Source organism: Engraulis encrasicolus, chromosome 4 (genome assembly GCF_034702125.1).
Source record: "Engraulis encrasicolus isolate BLACKSEA-1 chromosome 4, IST_EnEncr_1.0, whole genome shotgun sequence".
NCBI lineage: Eukaryota > Metazoa > Chordata > Actinopteri > Clupeiformes > Engraulidae > Engraulis > Engraulis encrasicolus.
In genome coordinates, this window is record NC_085860.1 from 21,505,484 (window position 1) to 21,522,983 (window position 17,500).

At 43.1% G+C, this 17,500-nt stretch overlaps 1 protein-coding gene across 2 annotated transcripts in view; it reads left to right on the forward strand.

Moving 5' to 3' along the window:
- Positions 1-17,500, forward strand: part of cpne2 (copine II) — a 101,010-nt gene that overhangs the window by 28,468 nt on the left and 55,042 nt on the right. For both annotated transcript variants that reach the window (XM_063196880.1, XM_063196879.1), the window contains exons 5-10: positions 3,604-3,675; positions 4,028-4,111; positions 4,755-4,844; positions 5,528-5,626; positions 6,981-7,067; positions 8,906-8,965. In XM_063196880.1, the coding sequence (XP_063052950.1) occupies positions 3,604-3,675; positions 4,028-4,111; positions 4,755-4,844; positions 5,528-5,626; positions 6,981-7,067; positions 8,906-8,965 (492 nt within the window). The remainder of the gene's footprint in view (positions 1-3,603; positions 3,676-4,027; positions 4,112-4,754; positions 4,845-5,527; positions 5,627-6,980; positions 7,068-8,905; positions 8,966-17,500) is intronic.

Genomic DNA, 17,500 nt, shown 5'->3' on the forward strand with positions numbered 1-17,500 from the left:
CAGCCCTGAAGATTTAAAGAACGCCAGGGTGTCACACAGTTTGCCTGATGCGCTGTGAAGTTCCTGGTCTGCATAAAATACACTCAATTCTGATCTAAGCCTTTCTCCATCGAAAAGGGTCCCATAACTGCTCATCAGAGATTGCAGTGCTTCCTCTGGAAATGCTGTCCTGCCACATGTAGAGGGATCGAGTAGTTCTAGAAAGGCTAACTTATCTAGGCCACTATATCGCACATTAATCTGCTCGATCAAGTTATCCTGTATGCGCATGTACACATCACGGTAATGCTGCTGGGGAGTTTGCGCACCCGTGCGCCTGCGGCTATTCCCAGGGTCGTCTGTAAGCTCGATCGCCTTGTTGTAAATGGCCAGGAAAGAGGCCTCCGATTTATTATCAGTCACCTGCTCAATTAACGAGCCAATCGTGCGCTTGCAGAAGGCGACGTCGGATATTTTCTGCTGCAAAATATCAAAGACAACCGCTGTCTTGGATAGAATGTCATTGTAAGTCAGCAACAGGAACATGAACTGAAAGTCCTCCAAAGTCTGAATGAAACCTCGGACGGCATAGATAGTCGGTTGATCAGTAACGTCGTCAGACCTAAGCATCCTCTCGAACGCGTCTAACAATTGATCCCGGTGATTTGCCACTGTACTCACTAAACGCGAGGAAAAGTTCCACCTAGTGGGCGCAGTCCTGGGCATTCTAGGGCAGCCTGTGTCCTCTAAGAACATTACCCGCTTGCTAGATTTGGCAAAGAATGAGGTGAACCCAGTTAGGGTACCGAAGAAAACCTTTGCCTCATAAATGCACCTCGCTCCTTGTGCTAAAACTAGATTAAGGCGATGTGCATAACAATGAACAAAAACTGCGTTGGGAGCTTTTGCCTTAACCTTGGCTCTAAGTCCATTAAGCTCAGATGCCATTACCGCAGCCCCATCATACGTTTGCCCAACTAGCTTTGCGCTGTAGTTAAAGCGATCCATCTCAGTGTCCACCAAGTTAAACACAGCCTGGGCATTCCGGGCGGCGGACACATCAAAGAAACCCCAAAACCGCTCTTGGATACATCCAGTAATGTCTACAAACCTCAAGATGATCGCAAGTTGTGCATGGCAGGAAACATCAGTTGTTTCATCTATCTGCCAGGCAAAGAAGGGAGCGGAATCTATCTCCTCTTGTATTTCATGTTCATATTTCAAGTATGGTCGCTACAGCACCGATCAGATCATTTTGAATGATCTTCGAACATCCAACGAAACCAGCGGAGGGGGCCTGGAAATGATCTGTCAATACATTGTCCCAGAGCGCCACGACATCAACAGTCTCCCTATAATTCCCTCTGCTCGCTGACTGCTCCGATTCATCGTGACCCCTGAAAGCCATCTCTTGGCGGGCAAGCAAAGATGTCACCGACACTAGCCTCTTTAGCATTTCTCGGTTTTTGCGCACTACCTCGTTATGTCTAATAGTTTGAAGACGAGCTCCCTCGTCCAACAAATGGTCAATTCGATTAGCTGAGCCCAGCTTCGTCAAATCCACCCCAGCCCGTACATGTGCTGCACTTGTCTCGTGCTTTTTAGCACAACGACGAAAGTTGCGCAAGTCAACAAATCCTGTCCTAGCCCACTTAAAACTCTCCTTGTGCGAAAAGATTAGACAAGGCCAGCAGTATAAGCGATTTGTAACACTGCTACCTGTTAGCCAAGAATAGCTCACATACCACTCCCGCCGAAAAGCCCTATGTCTGTCACCCGTGCTCTGAATCAATGTTAAATCGGGTGTAGCCCTACCCTGACGTTTAAATGTCAACTTCTCGTCGTAGGTAAGCGAACGTAAATGTGTTGATGCCAAGATCCTATCGACCACGTTCAGAGTTGTGGATATTTGTCCTGACATTGTCTAGTTCTAGCTCTCTGTCTTTGACTGCTGCCGATCACAATAGTCTCGCTGCCTGAATGTGTCAAAAAAACCGCCTGTCAGCCAGGGTCAGTCAACTGTCACCGAAGCGACGTGTCAGATCGAGTTATCATTCATCAACACACCTGTCAATCATATTATCAGGCGCGTTATTGGTAGAAGCCGTGCTTCAAAACCTGGCGGGGAACCAATAAAAAAATAGAATCGCTGTCATTGACTCCAAGTCTTTCAGAATTTGTGCTTCATTTGCTGTAGTACCGTGTTTCACCATCGCTGGTAAACAGTGTTTCACCATAGCCAATGTGTGGAGTCGCTGTTTAATCAGTTTTACAGCTCTGAGTTTTAGGATTTCAAATCGGATTTTTTTTATTTATTTTTTAATTGGTAAGCCGTGCTTCAAGTGCTTACATTAAGAACCGCCTCTGGTCCATGCATACACACATACATACAAGTCAAGTCGGCTTTATTGTCAATTTCTTTACATGCATCTTTACATTTTTCATACAAAGAATTGAAATTTCGTTTATTACTTTCCCATGCAGACATAGACATAGACTTTAGGTGTGGACATAGACAATTAGACATAGACATTACACCTAGAGTACTTAAACAATACACACACAGACATATAAAGTGCAAGACTGGGCAACAGAAGACATAAATAGAACGTAGGCCTATATTAAAAAGAGGTATTGTGCATACAATACACGTAAGTACATGCATATACTATCTTGCACATGCATATAGACTTGCTTTCTGTTTGCCTGGCGTAAAGCCAGGCTCAAACTACACAACTAGCGATTGTGTGTCCGATTTTGGCGTCGGGGTGCACCGCACACTAGAAGAGAATCGCAACTGTCAATCTTGTCGCTGCTCGCAGCAACCGAGACAATGCCCGACGTTCTATTTCCAGTCGCAAATATCAAACACTGTTTGATTTCTACGACTAGCGATCGGCGACTTTTTGAGCTGCCAAAGTTCTATCGTAGAACGTCGCTCACGACGAGGAAATCTTTCCCGACAATCGCTTGCGATGGTCCTGGGGGGTAACGTTCCAGCGATTGTCGTAAGGGGGGTTTTCAGCCGAGAATCGGCGCGATAGTCGTGTAGTTTGAGCCAGGCTTAACTGAATGTGACAAAATGCATTGCATTGCATATGCAAGTTTTTAAGCTCATTTGTCACTGTCCATTTCTGTTTTTAATGAGTTGTGTCATGAGATCACAAAGCATAGAACATGTGGATTCAGTGTGGGCATGGAACCAATTTTTTCACTTTCAGATGGCCACTTTGCTTGGCAAATAGGAAGATTTTACAGCAAGACAGCTAGAGCCAGGACTCGAGATGGAGGAGGATGCCACCCCCCCTACAATGAAAATGGTCAAAAATCATTCCCCCTCAATAGGCTTCACATTCACATATTGCGTTAAAATTGCACTTTTAACAACTGTATTGTCAAACATTTCTCTCAGGAGAAACCCCCGGACCCCCAATTATCAGAATTCGTCTCTGACCATCCCCCTTGGTTTGAATTTATAACTCGACCACTGGCTAGAGCAACAGTTTTGAAATCCCTTTGCCTTTCATTTTCTACAGAGTATGATGAGACAGTTTTAAGCCTGTTAACTTCTCTACAGAATAGCTACTGTAAGTTTTTTGTGCTCTTTTTGCCTTTCTGTTCCAGATAACTGCCCAGGAGCTGTCCGACAACAGAATAATAACGCTGACTATGTGTGGGAGAAGGTTGGACAAGAAGGTGGGAGTTTGGCTCTGCATGTCGGTTTGCCGTTTTGCAACGCTAACAGCTAGACACCTCTCCATGACATTGAATGGTGTTATCTAATATGCAGGGTTCACAAAATGTTAGGGATATGTGGCTTTTGCTTTCAAAAAAAAAGATGCGTAAGAGAAAATGAATCAGTTGAAAGCAAATTTGTGTACCGGCTGCTAAAGATGAGGATTTATGCAAGGCTTTTTAAGGGTCAACCTGATATTTCAACTAAGAGCAAAAATAGCCCTGCAACAGTTGTAACTCACACATTCTCTCTCTCTCTCTCTCTCTCTCTCTCTCTCTCTCTCTCTCTCTCTCTCTCTCTCTCTCTCTGTAGGACTTTTTTGGCAAGTCTGACCCCTACCTGGAGTTCCACAAGCAGGGTGACGATGGAAAATGGATGCTTGTCCACAGAACTGAGGTAACCGGGTCTGGTGTACTAGTCCTTGCGCTGTTGCTTGTCGCCTTTAGCTTTGGTGTCACTCTGCTTCAGTGGAGTGGTTCCCAAACTTTTTCAGCGGGGACCCTCTTTTGAACTTATTTTCATGAAATTTGCAACCTCCTGCCAACTTAAAGCACAGGTCTGAAACCACAAGGCTAAAGGTTGACGCCGATAGCTCAGTGCCTAGTGAACTAGTTTTGTTTGTGGACATGAAAGAGATTTTCCAAAAATGGTATGTTGCAAAGGCTTATTATGTCTGCATGTCACTCCATATGAGAGACATTTGAATTTCAACGACTTATGACTTAAATTTCAATGACAGTTTGACCAAATGCGAAATCCATCCTTAATACAGTTGCATAATGAAAATGTTTTGAACATTTGTGTTCATCATGATTTGAACAGGAATAACTTAGAAATGTTATTCTTATTCTTTCTCCTTGATGTTCTAGTAGTCTCATAACACTTGCCATTGTGCCTACTACCACATTACTACACATTACTACACCACTACAACATTACAGTGCCTTTAACAATACAATACGACTCATTGCCGTTCTGATAACAGCAAATTTGTCTTCACATGTTCACCCTTTCTTCTTTTGTTTTTTTTTGTCTTCAGGTGATAAAGAATACCCTGGACCCCGTGTGGAAACCCTTTACTGTGCCCCTCATATCGCTGTGCAACGGAGACGTAGACAGAAACATTAAGGTCTGTCCTGTCTGTCACACAATGACATCCTAAAGGCGGGCATACACTGTGCGATATTTTCAATCGTTAGTATTAAGCTCCTGCTCACACTGCACGAGGAAATTTCACGATTTAAAAGGTTAAATTGCACTATCGCGAAGTGAAATCGCTTGTCGTTATCCCATGTACACTACACGATGCGAGACTCACGATTGACTTGCGATCGAGCAAGAAATCGGCCCGACTTCCAAAAAGTTGTGCGAGTGGCCAATCGGGTCAAAAGTCGCACAGTCTAAGCCTGCCCATATCATACACATTTATAGACTCATCAGCCATACACCGGTGATTCATCAGGGATCACCCTAAAATCAGTGGAATGAATGATTAATAATTTCCAGTCTAACGTAGAGTTATAGCAGAGTTTACGGGATATTTGTATTAGATGTTGTGTTTAGTTGTGGCTTAGGCAGTTCAGGGACACCTGTTCGTAAAGCATGAATCATTGGACGCACAGTATTTTCTGACAATACATTCAGCCCAGAGAGGCTGAACCAACGAACAAACAACAAGCGAATGAATGAATGCACAATATGTTAGCAATAATCACAGTTTAACTAACAAACTTCTATAAAAATTAAACAATTTGTATGTGTTGCTTATGAAGCACGTAGGTACAGTGTAATTAGTGTAGTATTGATTCTCAGGTGCTGTGTTATGATTACGACAATGACGGTGGCCATGACTTCATAGGAGAGTTCCTGACAACCGCTACCAAGCTCAGTGAAGCGCAGAACTCCGTGGAGGTATGTGTGGTAGTTTCTTACTTTATTTCCTCCCTTGGCAGTTCACTGCAATTGAGGGCGTAACAGGGATATTTGAGGGCAACATCAGATGTTGACTTGGTGCTGCCTTGTACCCAAAATGCTGTGCGCCACCTCCCTCTCAACAGGGTACCTGAAAACAAACATGGCTACCACCCAAGCTACTACCTTTTAATGCTCTTTATTCTGACACTTATGTACATAAATATGAAGAGTCGAAGGGATAAATCGACATTGTAGTATCTAAATATGCAGTCGCTAGATCTATTTATAGCCTATTTTACAATTCTGCTGTCTAATGGTCATTCACCGTTTAAAGCATGCGTAAGCTAAGCGCTAGCGTGAACGTAACTCCCGCCATAGAATCGGTGTAGCATCAAATGCGCAGGGCAGCGCACTCGTTAGTGCCATTCGTAACGGCTGCCTCATCAGCTAACTTCACCTATCTGATCAGAGACCTGTTTATGTAGGAGGGGAGTCATCGAATCATTGCCTTCTGCTTCGAATCGACCCAATGTGTGTCACTGATCTGATCATGAGACATGACACACAAACAAATGCTGCAAATTGACAGCAAAACCTTTTTTTATGCACACATGAGTTTTTCTGTCATGGAGCTGCACTAGGATACGTACTGTATGTGTCATTTGTGATTCGAATTTACTTTACATAAGGCAGCAGCGGCTCTTATACTGTACTATAATGTTGGACTGTGCCTCTCGTGGTCCTCCCCTGCTGCCTGGCCCTTTGGTAATGATGCCACATGATTAAACATGCACGCACGCACACACACACACACACACACACACACCCGCACACACACACACACATGCACACACACACGCACACATACACGGCGGTGTACAGTGGCAGATATTACAAATCTGAAGAGATGATTCACTCTGCATGTGATCCAGAGTGTCTTTCCCCCTAGGCAACATCACACTTCATCTTCTTCATGCTGTGGCTGGAAGCAGGGCTGGACTGGCCCTCTGGCATAGCGGGCATTTCCCGGTGGGCCCCGCACCCCCATAGGCCCCTATTTTCAGACATTTTTAAACAAATAATAATTGTGAGTCAGTTCTGCGCCACTAATTATGAGGGGGCCCCTTTAAGCCAAAAGTGCCCAGGCCCTTTTTCTCCCCCCATCCAGCCCTGGCTGGAAGGAGCCCAATTCACAGCTGAATGTGATGTCTTACTAGTTTGAAAGCTTGTAGGTCTACTGTTTTGACCTGACATGATCTTGTAATAATGTTACATCATTCAGGAAATACATGATGAATAAATAATGAGTTGAGTTGAGTAAAAGTGAAAGATTTTTGTTTGTTTGTTTCAGGTTGAGTTTGAATGCATTAATCCCAAGAAACAGAAGAAGAAGAAGAACTACAAGAACTCCGGGATTATCGTGGTGAAGTCTTGTAAGGTAAGAAAGAGAGAAAGAAAAACTGAAGAACGAACACAAAGAAGACAAATCCCTTTTGAACAAAAACATTTAAGCCACTTCTCATCTCCCCTAAGCTGCAATTAGGGGTCTTATTCTACGCAATTGAGTGCGAACGCCGTAATGTGAAGGAAATAAATCTCATTTTAAACACCTTATGTGTGTGCTTCAAAGCATGTTTTTTTCCCCTCTTCGCTCAAAGCTGTGAATCATCGCTTTTAATTGAATTTTATATTACAGAACAAAATGCCAGGGGGTCCTGCCATACTGCCATTTCCGCTGAGTAAGACCATGATAATAACCCCTTATGAACAGGGCTGGCAATAGGCATAGGCAGACAAGGCGGTCGCCCAGGGCGCCAAATGTCTTGGAGGTAAATAAGTCCAAAAAAATTGGAATATTAAGTACATAGGCCTACGTGTACGTAGGTACTACATCAGTTTTGCTCGACCAGATGTATGACAATGTTTACAGATGGCAATTTCTAAATTCCACAAAAAGGAAAGAGAGGTGCTTGCCTAGGGCACGGCATTGACTAGAACTGGCCCTGGCAATAGGCATAGGCAGACAAGGCGGTCGTCCAGGTTGCCAAATGTCATGGGGGAGCCATGGTAACACCGGAATTTTTAACAGAATTAGAATGTCAAGTGAAATAAATAAAACTTTAAACTTTACATTGAAACTGATTATTCAAGACCACTCAGTATATTTACAAGTGCAGTAGGTGCAAGATCAGCTGAGCCTAATCACATGTACGATGCTTAACCCGCCTACCTCGGTTTGCTACTGGTCGATGCCAGAAAGGGCTGTGCTGAAGTTCAAACCAAACATTTTCTTAGTCCCTTAACGCCATAGCGCAGAGACTATGTTATAACCTTACTGTCACCATAGTTGTAATGGCTATGTCTTAATCATTAATTAAGGCTCTCAGTACTGTCATAACAATGTTGTTATGATGAACTTGAGTATTTTCAGCAAATAATGAATAGGCCTGCTGGCGACCCCATTTGCAGTAAGAGGCTACACCACGTAACTGCCTTGAACACGCCTCTACCCAGGGCCGTTGGAGCTGCTCAAGTTGGTTGTTTCCTGACAAAATAGGCCCTCCGGAGCTCAGAAAGTATGTGCATTGCTCTTGGCCTGACCAATTTAGAAATACCGAAGGTGTTGCGTCATTAGGAGGGGGTAGCCTGACTAATTCTATGGAGTGTACCGTACACATACTGTATTTGGTCCTGCTTTCTCTTAACATTACATTACATTTCATTCAGCAGACACTTTTGACCAAAGCGACTTACAAGGAGGAAGTTCAAGCAAGAACAGAGTAAGGGGTCAGTGCAGAGTACAGTAGTATACGTACATGTATACATGTAACTAGTAGCAAAATTTAGATAATAAACAAAGACATCTAGGCACAGTGTACAGTTGCAACACTGTTGCAGAGTGTACAGTTGCAACACTGACAGCATTGTCCACACACTCTCTGTGTTAAAAAGTATGACTGCAAAATATGCTGTGTGGAGAGCCAGCCTATTGCTCACCGCCTAACGCCAAAAGAAGTCAAAGGTGTTCACGTCCCATACACCTTTACATCACTCTTCTCCAGAGTTTGCGGCCCAGATGGAAGTGGTGCCGTGAAAACAAAAGACACTGAACTTAAAATGTGTTGTCGTTTCCACTCACAATCGTCCTCATGTAAAAGGCATGGAAAATGTGAAGACAATATTCCACTTCTGCGTTTGCGCCACTGTATACACATAGCCTAACATTGCCATCTGGAATACACCCCTGATATGTGTCTGATGTTTTTTTTTTTGCAGATTGCGAGAGACTACACCTTCTTAGATTACATCTTGGGGGGTTGCCAGCTTATGTTTACCGTGAGTATAACCTGTTTTATTCACTTCTGTCTACAGAAGTTGGCATCTTCTGTTTCTGCCTGTTGGCATATTTTGTTGTTTCTATCTTTTGGTGTTTAATGATTTGCCTAATTTCCTTACTCTGGTCCTTATGCTTGTCTAAAGAATGAGACTGTTTTTGTCTTTTGTTTACAAATGTACTTCTGTTGAGAACTGTCTTTCTGTTGACATCTTTTGCTGTTCACATGTGTTGTTTACTTATTTTGGTTATTTTACATATTCTTATTAATGAATCCACTGGGACTCTTGTTGTCATTGAGGGACGCTCCCCGTTGTTTCCCTTTCATAATATCATAGTAGTTGTGTGGTAGCCTGATTATCATCAACTTTCAAATCTCTTCGAGACTTGGTCTGACCAAGAGCATAACAATGAACATTTCCCAAACGTCATGGTTGACCCACCTCCCTTAGTTTGCTAATGGTTGTTTGCTTCCCAACAAAGTGGGAGGAGTTCCAGATTTTTTGGGAACTCAGAAAGTACTTACATTGCTCTTGGCCTGACTAGTAGCAATGCTGAAGGTGTTGCGTCACTGTTGCCAGGTGGAAAATGCTGACCTATCATACCAAAACCTCAAAAAAAAAAATTGGGAAGAAATAATCTTACAAGAAACAAGTCAAGTCAAGTTTATTGTCAATTTCTTTACATGCACTGGTCATACAAAGAATTTGAAATTGCGTTTCTTGCTCTCAAATGGTTGTGTTAGGCAACTGAATGTTTTTTATTGTACAGAAGACAAAATTCTGGTACAAATACAATAATTATTGTACATCTGGATACAGTGTACTGTATATAGGCTACTAAATAATCTGTCGGTGTGCTTATACTGCAGATGTTTGCTGTCGTGTATATTGGTCTCTGTTGTTAAATACATTCTTATTTAAGAACACCAAGAACACAAGAACTGCCATGTGCAGATATGATCATACTGTAAATAACATGTACAGTATTATTCATCATATTTGCACATATAATAATAACATATATTATTTATCATATTTACATATATACTAACATATATTATTCATCATATTTACATATATAATAACATACAGGTCTTTAAATTAACATCCACGAACCAGCCAAATTCTGGAGAAAATTCAGTTTGGCTGGTAGAAAATTAAATTTACTAGCTACTTTGATCCATTAGTGAGTGTGTGTTTGTTTGGCTAGTAAGATGCATGTCTACTAGCCATTTTGGTTTATTTAGAGCCTTGATAAAATATATTATTCATCATATTTTATTTATAATTCTTTGTGTGTGTGGCTCTCATTAGAGGGGCTGGGTAGCTTGTTTAAAGCACATTACAGGGATTAAAGTTCTCCGGCATATACCGGATTTCCGGCTTTTAGCGATTGCCCGTGGGTTAATTTGTTTTTTAAATACTCGGAAATAAATTGACGGTAAATAAATAAATAAAAAGACAACCGTAATCCCTCCTGCGTTTGTCAGCCAATGGTAGCAAAGGAGCTCACTAAAACTAACATTGTTAACCAATCAGAAGAAGAAGGGGCAGGTCTTAGGAAAGCGTGCTACTTCAGTATCTCGCTCGAGTCGGACCACCACAGAGCCCCGGCGGTCTACGAGCAGTCGCCGACTCGCCGTTCTCATGCCGCGGTGACAGAGCAGTGTCAACAACTCGCTCTACATGGCAAGGCACCTTGCACCGTTTATTGCTCTATGAGCAGAAATATGTGTTAAGATTACTAAACTGCATGCTATGGATTGGTGATGCCGTTGTCGTCAAATACATAAATGGAACTGGACATTGTGTGTTTGGACATAGCCTACAGAATGTCGATAAGCATACAGTGTTGATAGAGCTTCTCTGCTCAGTGCTAATAATTAGCTCTCCACAACACACAAGGTTCTGTTTTTTCCACAGACGTTCGATCCCTCTGTGTCTTTTCATAATTTCTGAACCCAACTTAGAACTTAACACAGAGCTGTCACAGCATCTCCCGGAGTGTGGGGCGGGCGAGCGGAACGTTTATCTGTGTCTCATCTCCTTATGTCAACCACTGCCTGTGCATTATGCTACCGGTAGTTCCATTCAAAATAATGGCTGGATAGCGTGATTCATGAATCAATCACCTGATTACTTTCTGCGGTTTTTGGATGAGGTTGTAGGAAGATGTGCTTCAGTCTACAACTACTTGTGAGAACACCAACAGTAAGAGAATAATTTGTTATTAGTTAGAATTTAACAAAAAAGCTTAGTTTCACTTCAGCATGTTGCAGATGCCACACTCATGCTGAGTTTTGTTAGCGCGCTAACTACCGAACTTTTATGCTAATGTTTTAGCTAAGAGGAGTCGGGTTACTTATAATAAACACCACCTACATATTAACTGATATGATCTCCGATGGAAAAATCAATGCAAAAGTATTGACATTGGCGCTGTGTTCAACTTAAAAGTGACTCAAATAGCGCCTAGCAAGATGGCAGCCTGCATGCAGACAGCAGCAAGTTTCACCCCACTAGCTGCAGTATAATACAGGTTTGGTTGTTGGGTGTATAATTCCTGTCAGTGGCACGTTTTTAGTCTACATTCACATCTCAAGTTGCCGTTTTCATGATGATTGTGAGATCGTTAAATAATATGTCACATAATGGCTTGTTGATGGCTTTTAACAATCTGTTAATGGGCTTTAGTTTTCAGTGGAATTCTAGTCATTGATTGGAGGCTAAAAATAATACTGCTATATGGTGATGGACAGAACAACTTGAGCTTGATGATGAAGCAAGGCAGTCTTTTTTCTGAGAATAGCCCAATAGGAGAGTAGCCAAAATATTTACAGGGCAGGCACTACAAATTCTGACCTAGAGCTAGCTCTATCCAAGGCTCTATTCAGACTGACTGTACAGCTGAGAAACCTAGAACCCATCTATCTACAGACAGACAATATCTAGTCAATAGTAGCCACCAAAATGACATTAATGAATTAAGTTGATTTGCATTTGTAATTTGTTGAAACTAAAAGTATTTTGCATTTATTATTCAGCCATATCCAGGCATTTGCATTTTCTTTTTTTTAAAGGCAGGATTAAACACTTAGGCCTAAGTAACCAAAGATTATGCTTTTACCTCTGTTATGTATCTAACATGTCATGGTATTTCAATCTTTGTTGGTCATATTCTGCTACACATACTTTTCTCATGCTTTTGTGATGAAATGGCCTATGTAACTACAATATTATGCATAATAAGTATGTAATTATGTAATAATGATTATCGCTACACCCTTTTGGTCTCCTTGGTAGGCACTATTCGAGTTGCAAAAGTCATTTTGACCCTGACATGGTACCCACATCAGAATAAGATAAATAAGACAAACATAAGTGTAAATACTAAGCTTAAAAAGCAATTAAATTCTCGTTTCACCGTGTATCGAATAGGGTCGCGTGGACGCACCAAAAAGTTCAGGCTCAGGATTTGTTTTTACTTTAATCCCTGACATTAGCCAACTCTACTGACAGTGATACAAAGCAAGGCACTAAACACTTTAACATTTGAACAAATAAAAAGAATATCAGAGAACACAAGAAAAATGCAGTTCACATACATTACGTATGTTCATGCACAAGGAAGTTATAATCTCATCCTGTGAATTTGAATCTCAGCAGTGTCCAGAAGTCACAGTTTTCCGTAGTAGTACTCGTGGAAATATGAATTCAGTATGGCCATGGCTGAACACCATGGCTGGACGACGTGCATGGTTGTAGGCAGCTCTATACAAAATTGGACACAGATGGAGATGACAGAGGATATGTTCAAGCAAAGTCACATGAGAACTGAAAAATGAAGTCCGCATGCTGCCCGAAACGTCACTATATCCAAAATAAGAGAAACGGGAGCTTGGGGTGGGGACTCCGTTTTTTGGTTTTCAGAGGAGATGTTCAAGCCACAAGTCACTGAGTTTGGATGTCTAATGCTTGTACTTGGCAGTGGCAGCTGTCACAGCGGGGTGGGCAGGCAGCCAGTGGTGGGATCCTTAAGGATGCTCATGTGTATGTGAATGTGAATGAGAGCAGCAATGCGTGCTGTGGTGATGTCATGCAAGTGAGTTTTTTGGAACGAAAGTGTGTGTCCGTGTGTGTATGTATGTGTGTGTGTATGTGTATGTGTGTGTGTGCATACTTGCGTGGATGTGCGTGTATGCGTGCGTGCATGCTTGTGTGTGAGTCAGTGTGTGTGTGTACTTGTGTGTATGTACTTGTGTGTGTGCGTGTGCATGTACGCATCCACTGTATCATCAACAGGATGTTGTTTGCACCAAACAATGTCCTGCTCACTCAATCCACTCTGGGACTCTTGCCCAGTAAACAAGTGGCACTGTCGGAAATCACAAACACAAGGCACACGCACAGCCGTTATCATTTCTCATTGTTTTGTCACCCATCTATTTTGTGGATTACATCACCACACTCTGAATCACCTCACTGATGAGTTGTAGATAGAGTATTATGGTCTGTTTATCTCTCTGTGTGTTGTTTTTGGGATGGCTCCATTTTAGCATCTGTATCAACACTTGGGTAACATTTTCTATGAAGTCCATATTATGAGCGCATTTATAACAACTTACAATGCACACCATAATTAACCATAGTGCATTATGACAGCTATACTGTATTATAACCCCCTTCACTGCCTGTAGTTTATAACCATTCACAAGCACTAAAAACACTAAAAACAAAAGCTAGATTTATAGTTATTCATGACTGTTGATATACTCCATCATGAAGCGTTATGAGTGTAGTCATAATGCACTATGATTATAATGCGCATTATAAGTTGTTATAAATGTGCTCATAATGCGCTATAGATATGGGCTTCATAGAAAGTGTTACCAACACTCGTTTGAGTTTCGTAAGCTATGAGTCTTGTTTCTTTTCAGTGTCTTTTATGCAACACGTCACCTTCAGTTCAGCTCAGTTCGAAATATGAAGAGAGAAAAAAGCAAAGGAAAGGAGCGCAAAAAGGGAAAGCAACAAAAAAGAATGCCGGGGTTACTATAGTAACAAGCCCAGACGATGCGGGATGCAGGGAGAGCTTGGTTGCTAGATGCTGATGGAAATGATGGTCTTGGTGACGAGGAATGGCCCACATAGCAACCGCCTCAGCACCAGCAGGTCCAGACTCTGCACAGTTATGGCAGGATACGGGCCGATTCAGGGCCAGAACTGTGCCAACAGCATGCCGGGTCAGAACCGAGTAGGCAGCAAATGAGCAGTTCCTGTGCAGTGTAATTTTCTTTTTTGGCTGTGAGTTATTCAGCCTCTACAGGGACCTTTACCGGGAGCTGTACTTTGATATAAAGAGTTGCTATTTCTAGCCATGTTTTGAAAGGCACTGAAAATGGATGACTTGTGGAATATTACATTCATTCAGAGTGCAAATATTCAGGTGCTGTGGTTCTGAGGTTTTTTTTTTTGAAGATTAAAAGTGTCTGATATTGGCTAGAGTGAGATTTAATGGTTGAGTAAGCCCAAAAACATCTGCTCTCCACCCCGAAATCCCGAAACCCACCCCCCGTAGCCCACCACCACTACCACCACCACCACCCCCAAATTACCTGCACCTCAGCCCAAATCCTTGAGCGCATAAGCCTGATGGCAGAGCAGAGCACCCCCCCTAATCTTGGGGTCCTTTGTGGGAGAGAGAACGCACTGCATTTCGCCGGAGCAGAAAATAACTCTCGTTCTGGGATACGCTGATTCAGTTCAATCAGCTTTAGCCTGGACAGAGTTCGTTATTGCAGGGGGGCAGCGTTCTTGTGCTGTGCTTGTGCCGCTTGTGATGTTACAAGTATATGTGTGCATACCTGTGTGTGTGTGTGTGTGTGTGTGTGTGTGTGTGTGTGTGTGTGTGTGTGTGTGTGTGTGTGTGTGTGTGTGTGTGTGAGAGTGTGTGTGTGTGAATGTGTCTGTTTGTATGTGTGTGTGTTTGTGTGTGTGTGTGTGTGTGTGTGTGTACAGTATGGATGTGTATGTCTACGTACGTGTACATACACTATGCATACGCATGTGTGTGTGTGTGTGTGTGTGTGTGTGTGTGTGTGTGTGTGTGTGTGTGTGTGTGTGTGTGTGTGTGTGTGTGTGTGTGCGTGTGTGTTTGTGTGCGTGATTGTGTGTGTGTGTGTGGGGTTCGGTCGATCAGATTCTTATCCTCTGTGGTGAAAGCATGGCGATGTAGACAGAGGGCCGTATTAGCCACGCTACTTTGCTGCACGCTGTTTATATTAGCAGAGCTCCAAAGCCTTCACGCCACAGTACCACCGGACACAGTGTGTGTGTGTGTGTGTGTGTGTGTGTGTGTGTGTGTGTGTGTGTGTGTGTGTGTGTGTGTGTGTGTGTGTGTGTGTGTGTGTGTGTGTGTGTGTGTGTGTGTGTGTGTGCTAGTATGTGTGTGTGAGATGTGTGTCATTATCTTTTTATAGTAGCAGTAATGAGCAGTGAGCCTGGTCACCGTCAGTGCTTTTAGCCGCGCCCGCCGGTGTTATTAGCAACCGTGTGTACGTGTGTGTGTGTGTGTGTGTGTCTATGTGTGTATGTGTGTTTTGTGTGTGTTTTGTGTGTGTATTTGCGCGCATGTGTGTGTGTGTATGCGCTCGTGCGTGCGTGCGTGTGTGTGTGTTTGTGTATGTATATGTGTGTGCGTGTGTGTGTGTGTGTGTGTGTGTGTGTGTGTGTGTGCGTGCGTGTGTGTGTGTTTGTGTATGTATATGTGTGTGCGTGTGTGTGTGTGTGTGGTGTTGGTTGAGGGAAAAGGGAGAAGGGATGGCCTTGCATAAATTCCTTCTACCAGCTGATCCCAGCTAGTGTGAAGGTGTTGTTGTTGTTTTTAATAAGAATGTTGTTATTTTGTGTGTTAACGCTTAGTGATGCCTGTGGTCATCTGTCAGTTCTTCTGTGGGAGGGGAAGGAGTGGAGGGAGAGGGGAGAGAGAGAAAGGGAGAGAGAGAGAGGGATGCGAAGGAAAGAGAGAAGGGGGGAGAGAGAGAGAGAGAGAGGGAGGGGAAGGAGAGGAGGTAGAGAAGGGGAGAGAGAGAGGCAGGGGAGAGAGTGAGGGAGGGGAGGAAGGGGAACAAAGGAAAGAAAAGGACGATGGGAGAAGAGAAAAGAAGAGAAGACAGTGAGGAGGCAGGTGTGAGAGACAGAGGAGGAAGGAATGAGAGATAGGGAAGAAAAGAATCAGGGGAGAGAGAAAGAGAGAGAGAATGAGAAATAGGGAAGGAGGGAAGGGGAGAGAGACTGGGGGGTGAAGGAAGGTAAGGAAGACAGGGGAAGGGAAGAGAAGGGAAGAGGAAAGAAGACAGGAAGGGCCCCCACGTCCTCCTCTTATCTGCACAGTAAGAGAGCAGTGTTAATGCAGTACTTGAAGAGTACTCTGGGACCAGAATGGCAATGGCAGAGTCCTAGTGCATTACCACAATGTGCATTACTAAAGGCCCTATGTTATGTCATAGTAGAGTAGTACTGTGGTAATTAACCTTTCAATGACAGCGTGCCTCAGATGGTACGGCATGCATTATGGGGTTAAATTGACTCTCCAAGTGTTCATTTAACACTCCATGGTTATGGGAAGAATTGGGTCCCCTTTACGTTGATGTATTGGATGGATGGGGGGAGCCTTTCAGATGACTTTGTCCCAGGCCCAACCAGCCAAAGTTGTTAGCGGCCCTGGAGGTTGGAACCAGCACTTGGCATTCATTCGGACTGGTTCAAATTGTTTAATTGCATGTAATATCACAGCACAGCCATGCCATGACCTAATGGGCATGCAGATAGAGGGTGCATTCCAATATGCACACTCCTGTCCTCCACTTGTGCTTGTGGCCTTGCATTTAGCTGACGCCCGCCTCCGTGGAGAAAACAATAACGTTTCCCCACTGTCAGCCTAGCTACAACAATTTTTGGGCGGACTGTTCTTCATTCACCATTCACCGCTTTGAACAAAAGCACCAGCTAAGTGCAATGTAATGTCATGTAAAAGGGAGGTGGGCAGAGGCAGTTTGGCAGAGGAGGAGCAACATTGGTGTAGTCTACGTAGAATGCAGGTATACGGATTATACCCACTTCTAAATTTTAGGGAGTTCAGTATACCCTCTTAAAATTGATTGATCCATTGTTTAGAATATCATAAATATATACAGTATACCCACTTCAAAAAATGCTCAAGTATACAGTATACCCACCATGAAAAAAGTAGACTACACCACTGAGGAGCAACATTGGCGGGGGGGTGGGCATGGAGGCAGATGGGGGGGGGGGCATCTAAGTAGCCACGAGGAAAAGGCAAAGGAGAGCAGACAGGAGCCATTCTGCATCCTTTCTTTCAATCTGTTGGGTTCCACATTGCCACATTTTAAAAGGCCTTCTGGGCACCCCAACTTTGACGGGCTGTCCAGGAGATTCCAAAGGGACACCTGTAAGAACACATGGTAAAAAAAATCAATTGGTAGGAAATTAGTGAACAGATTTTCAAAAAAATTT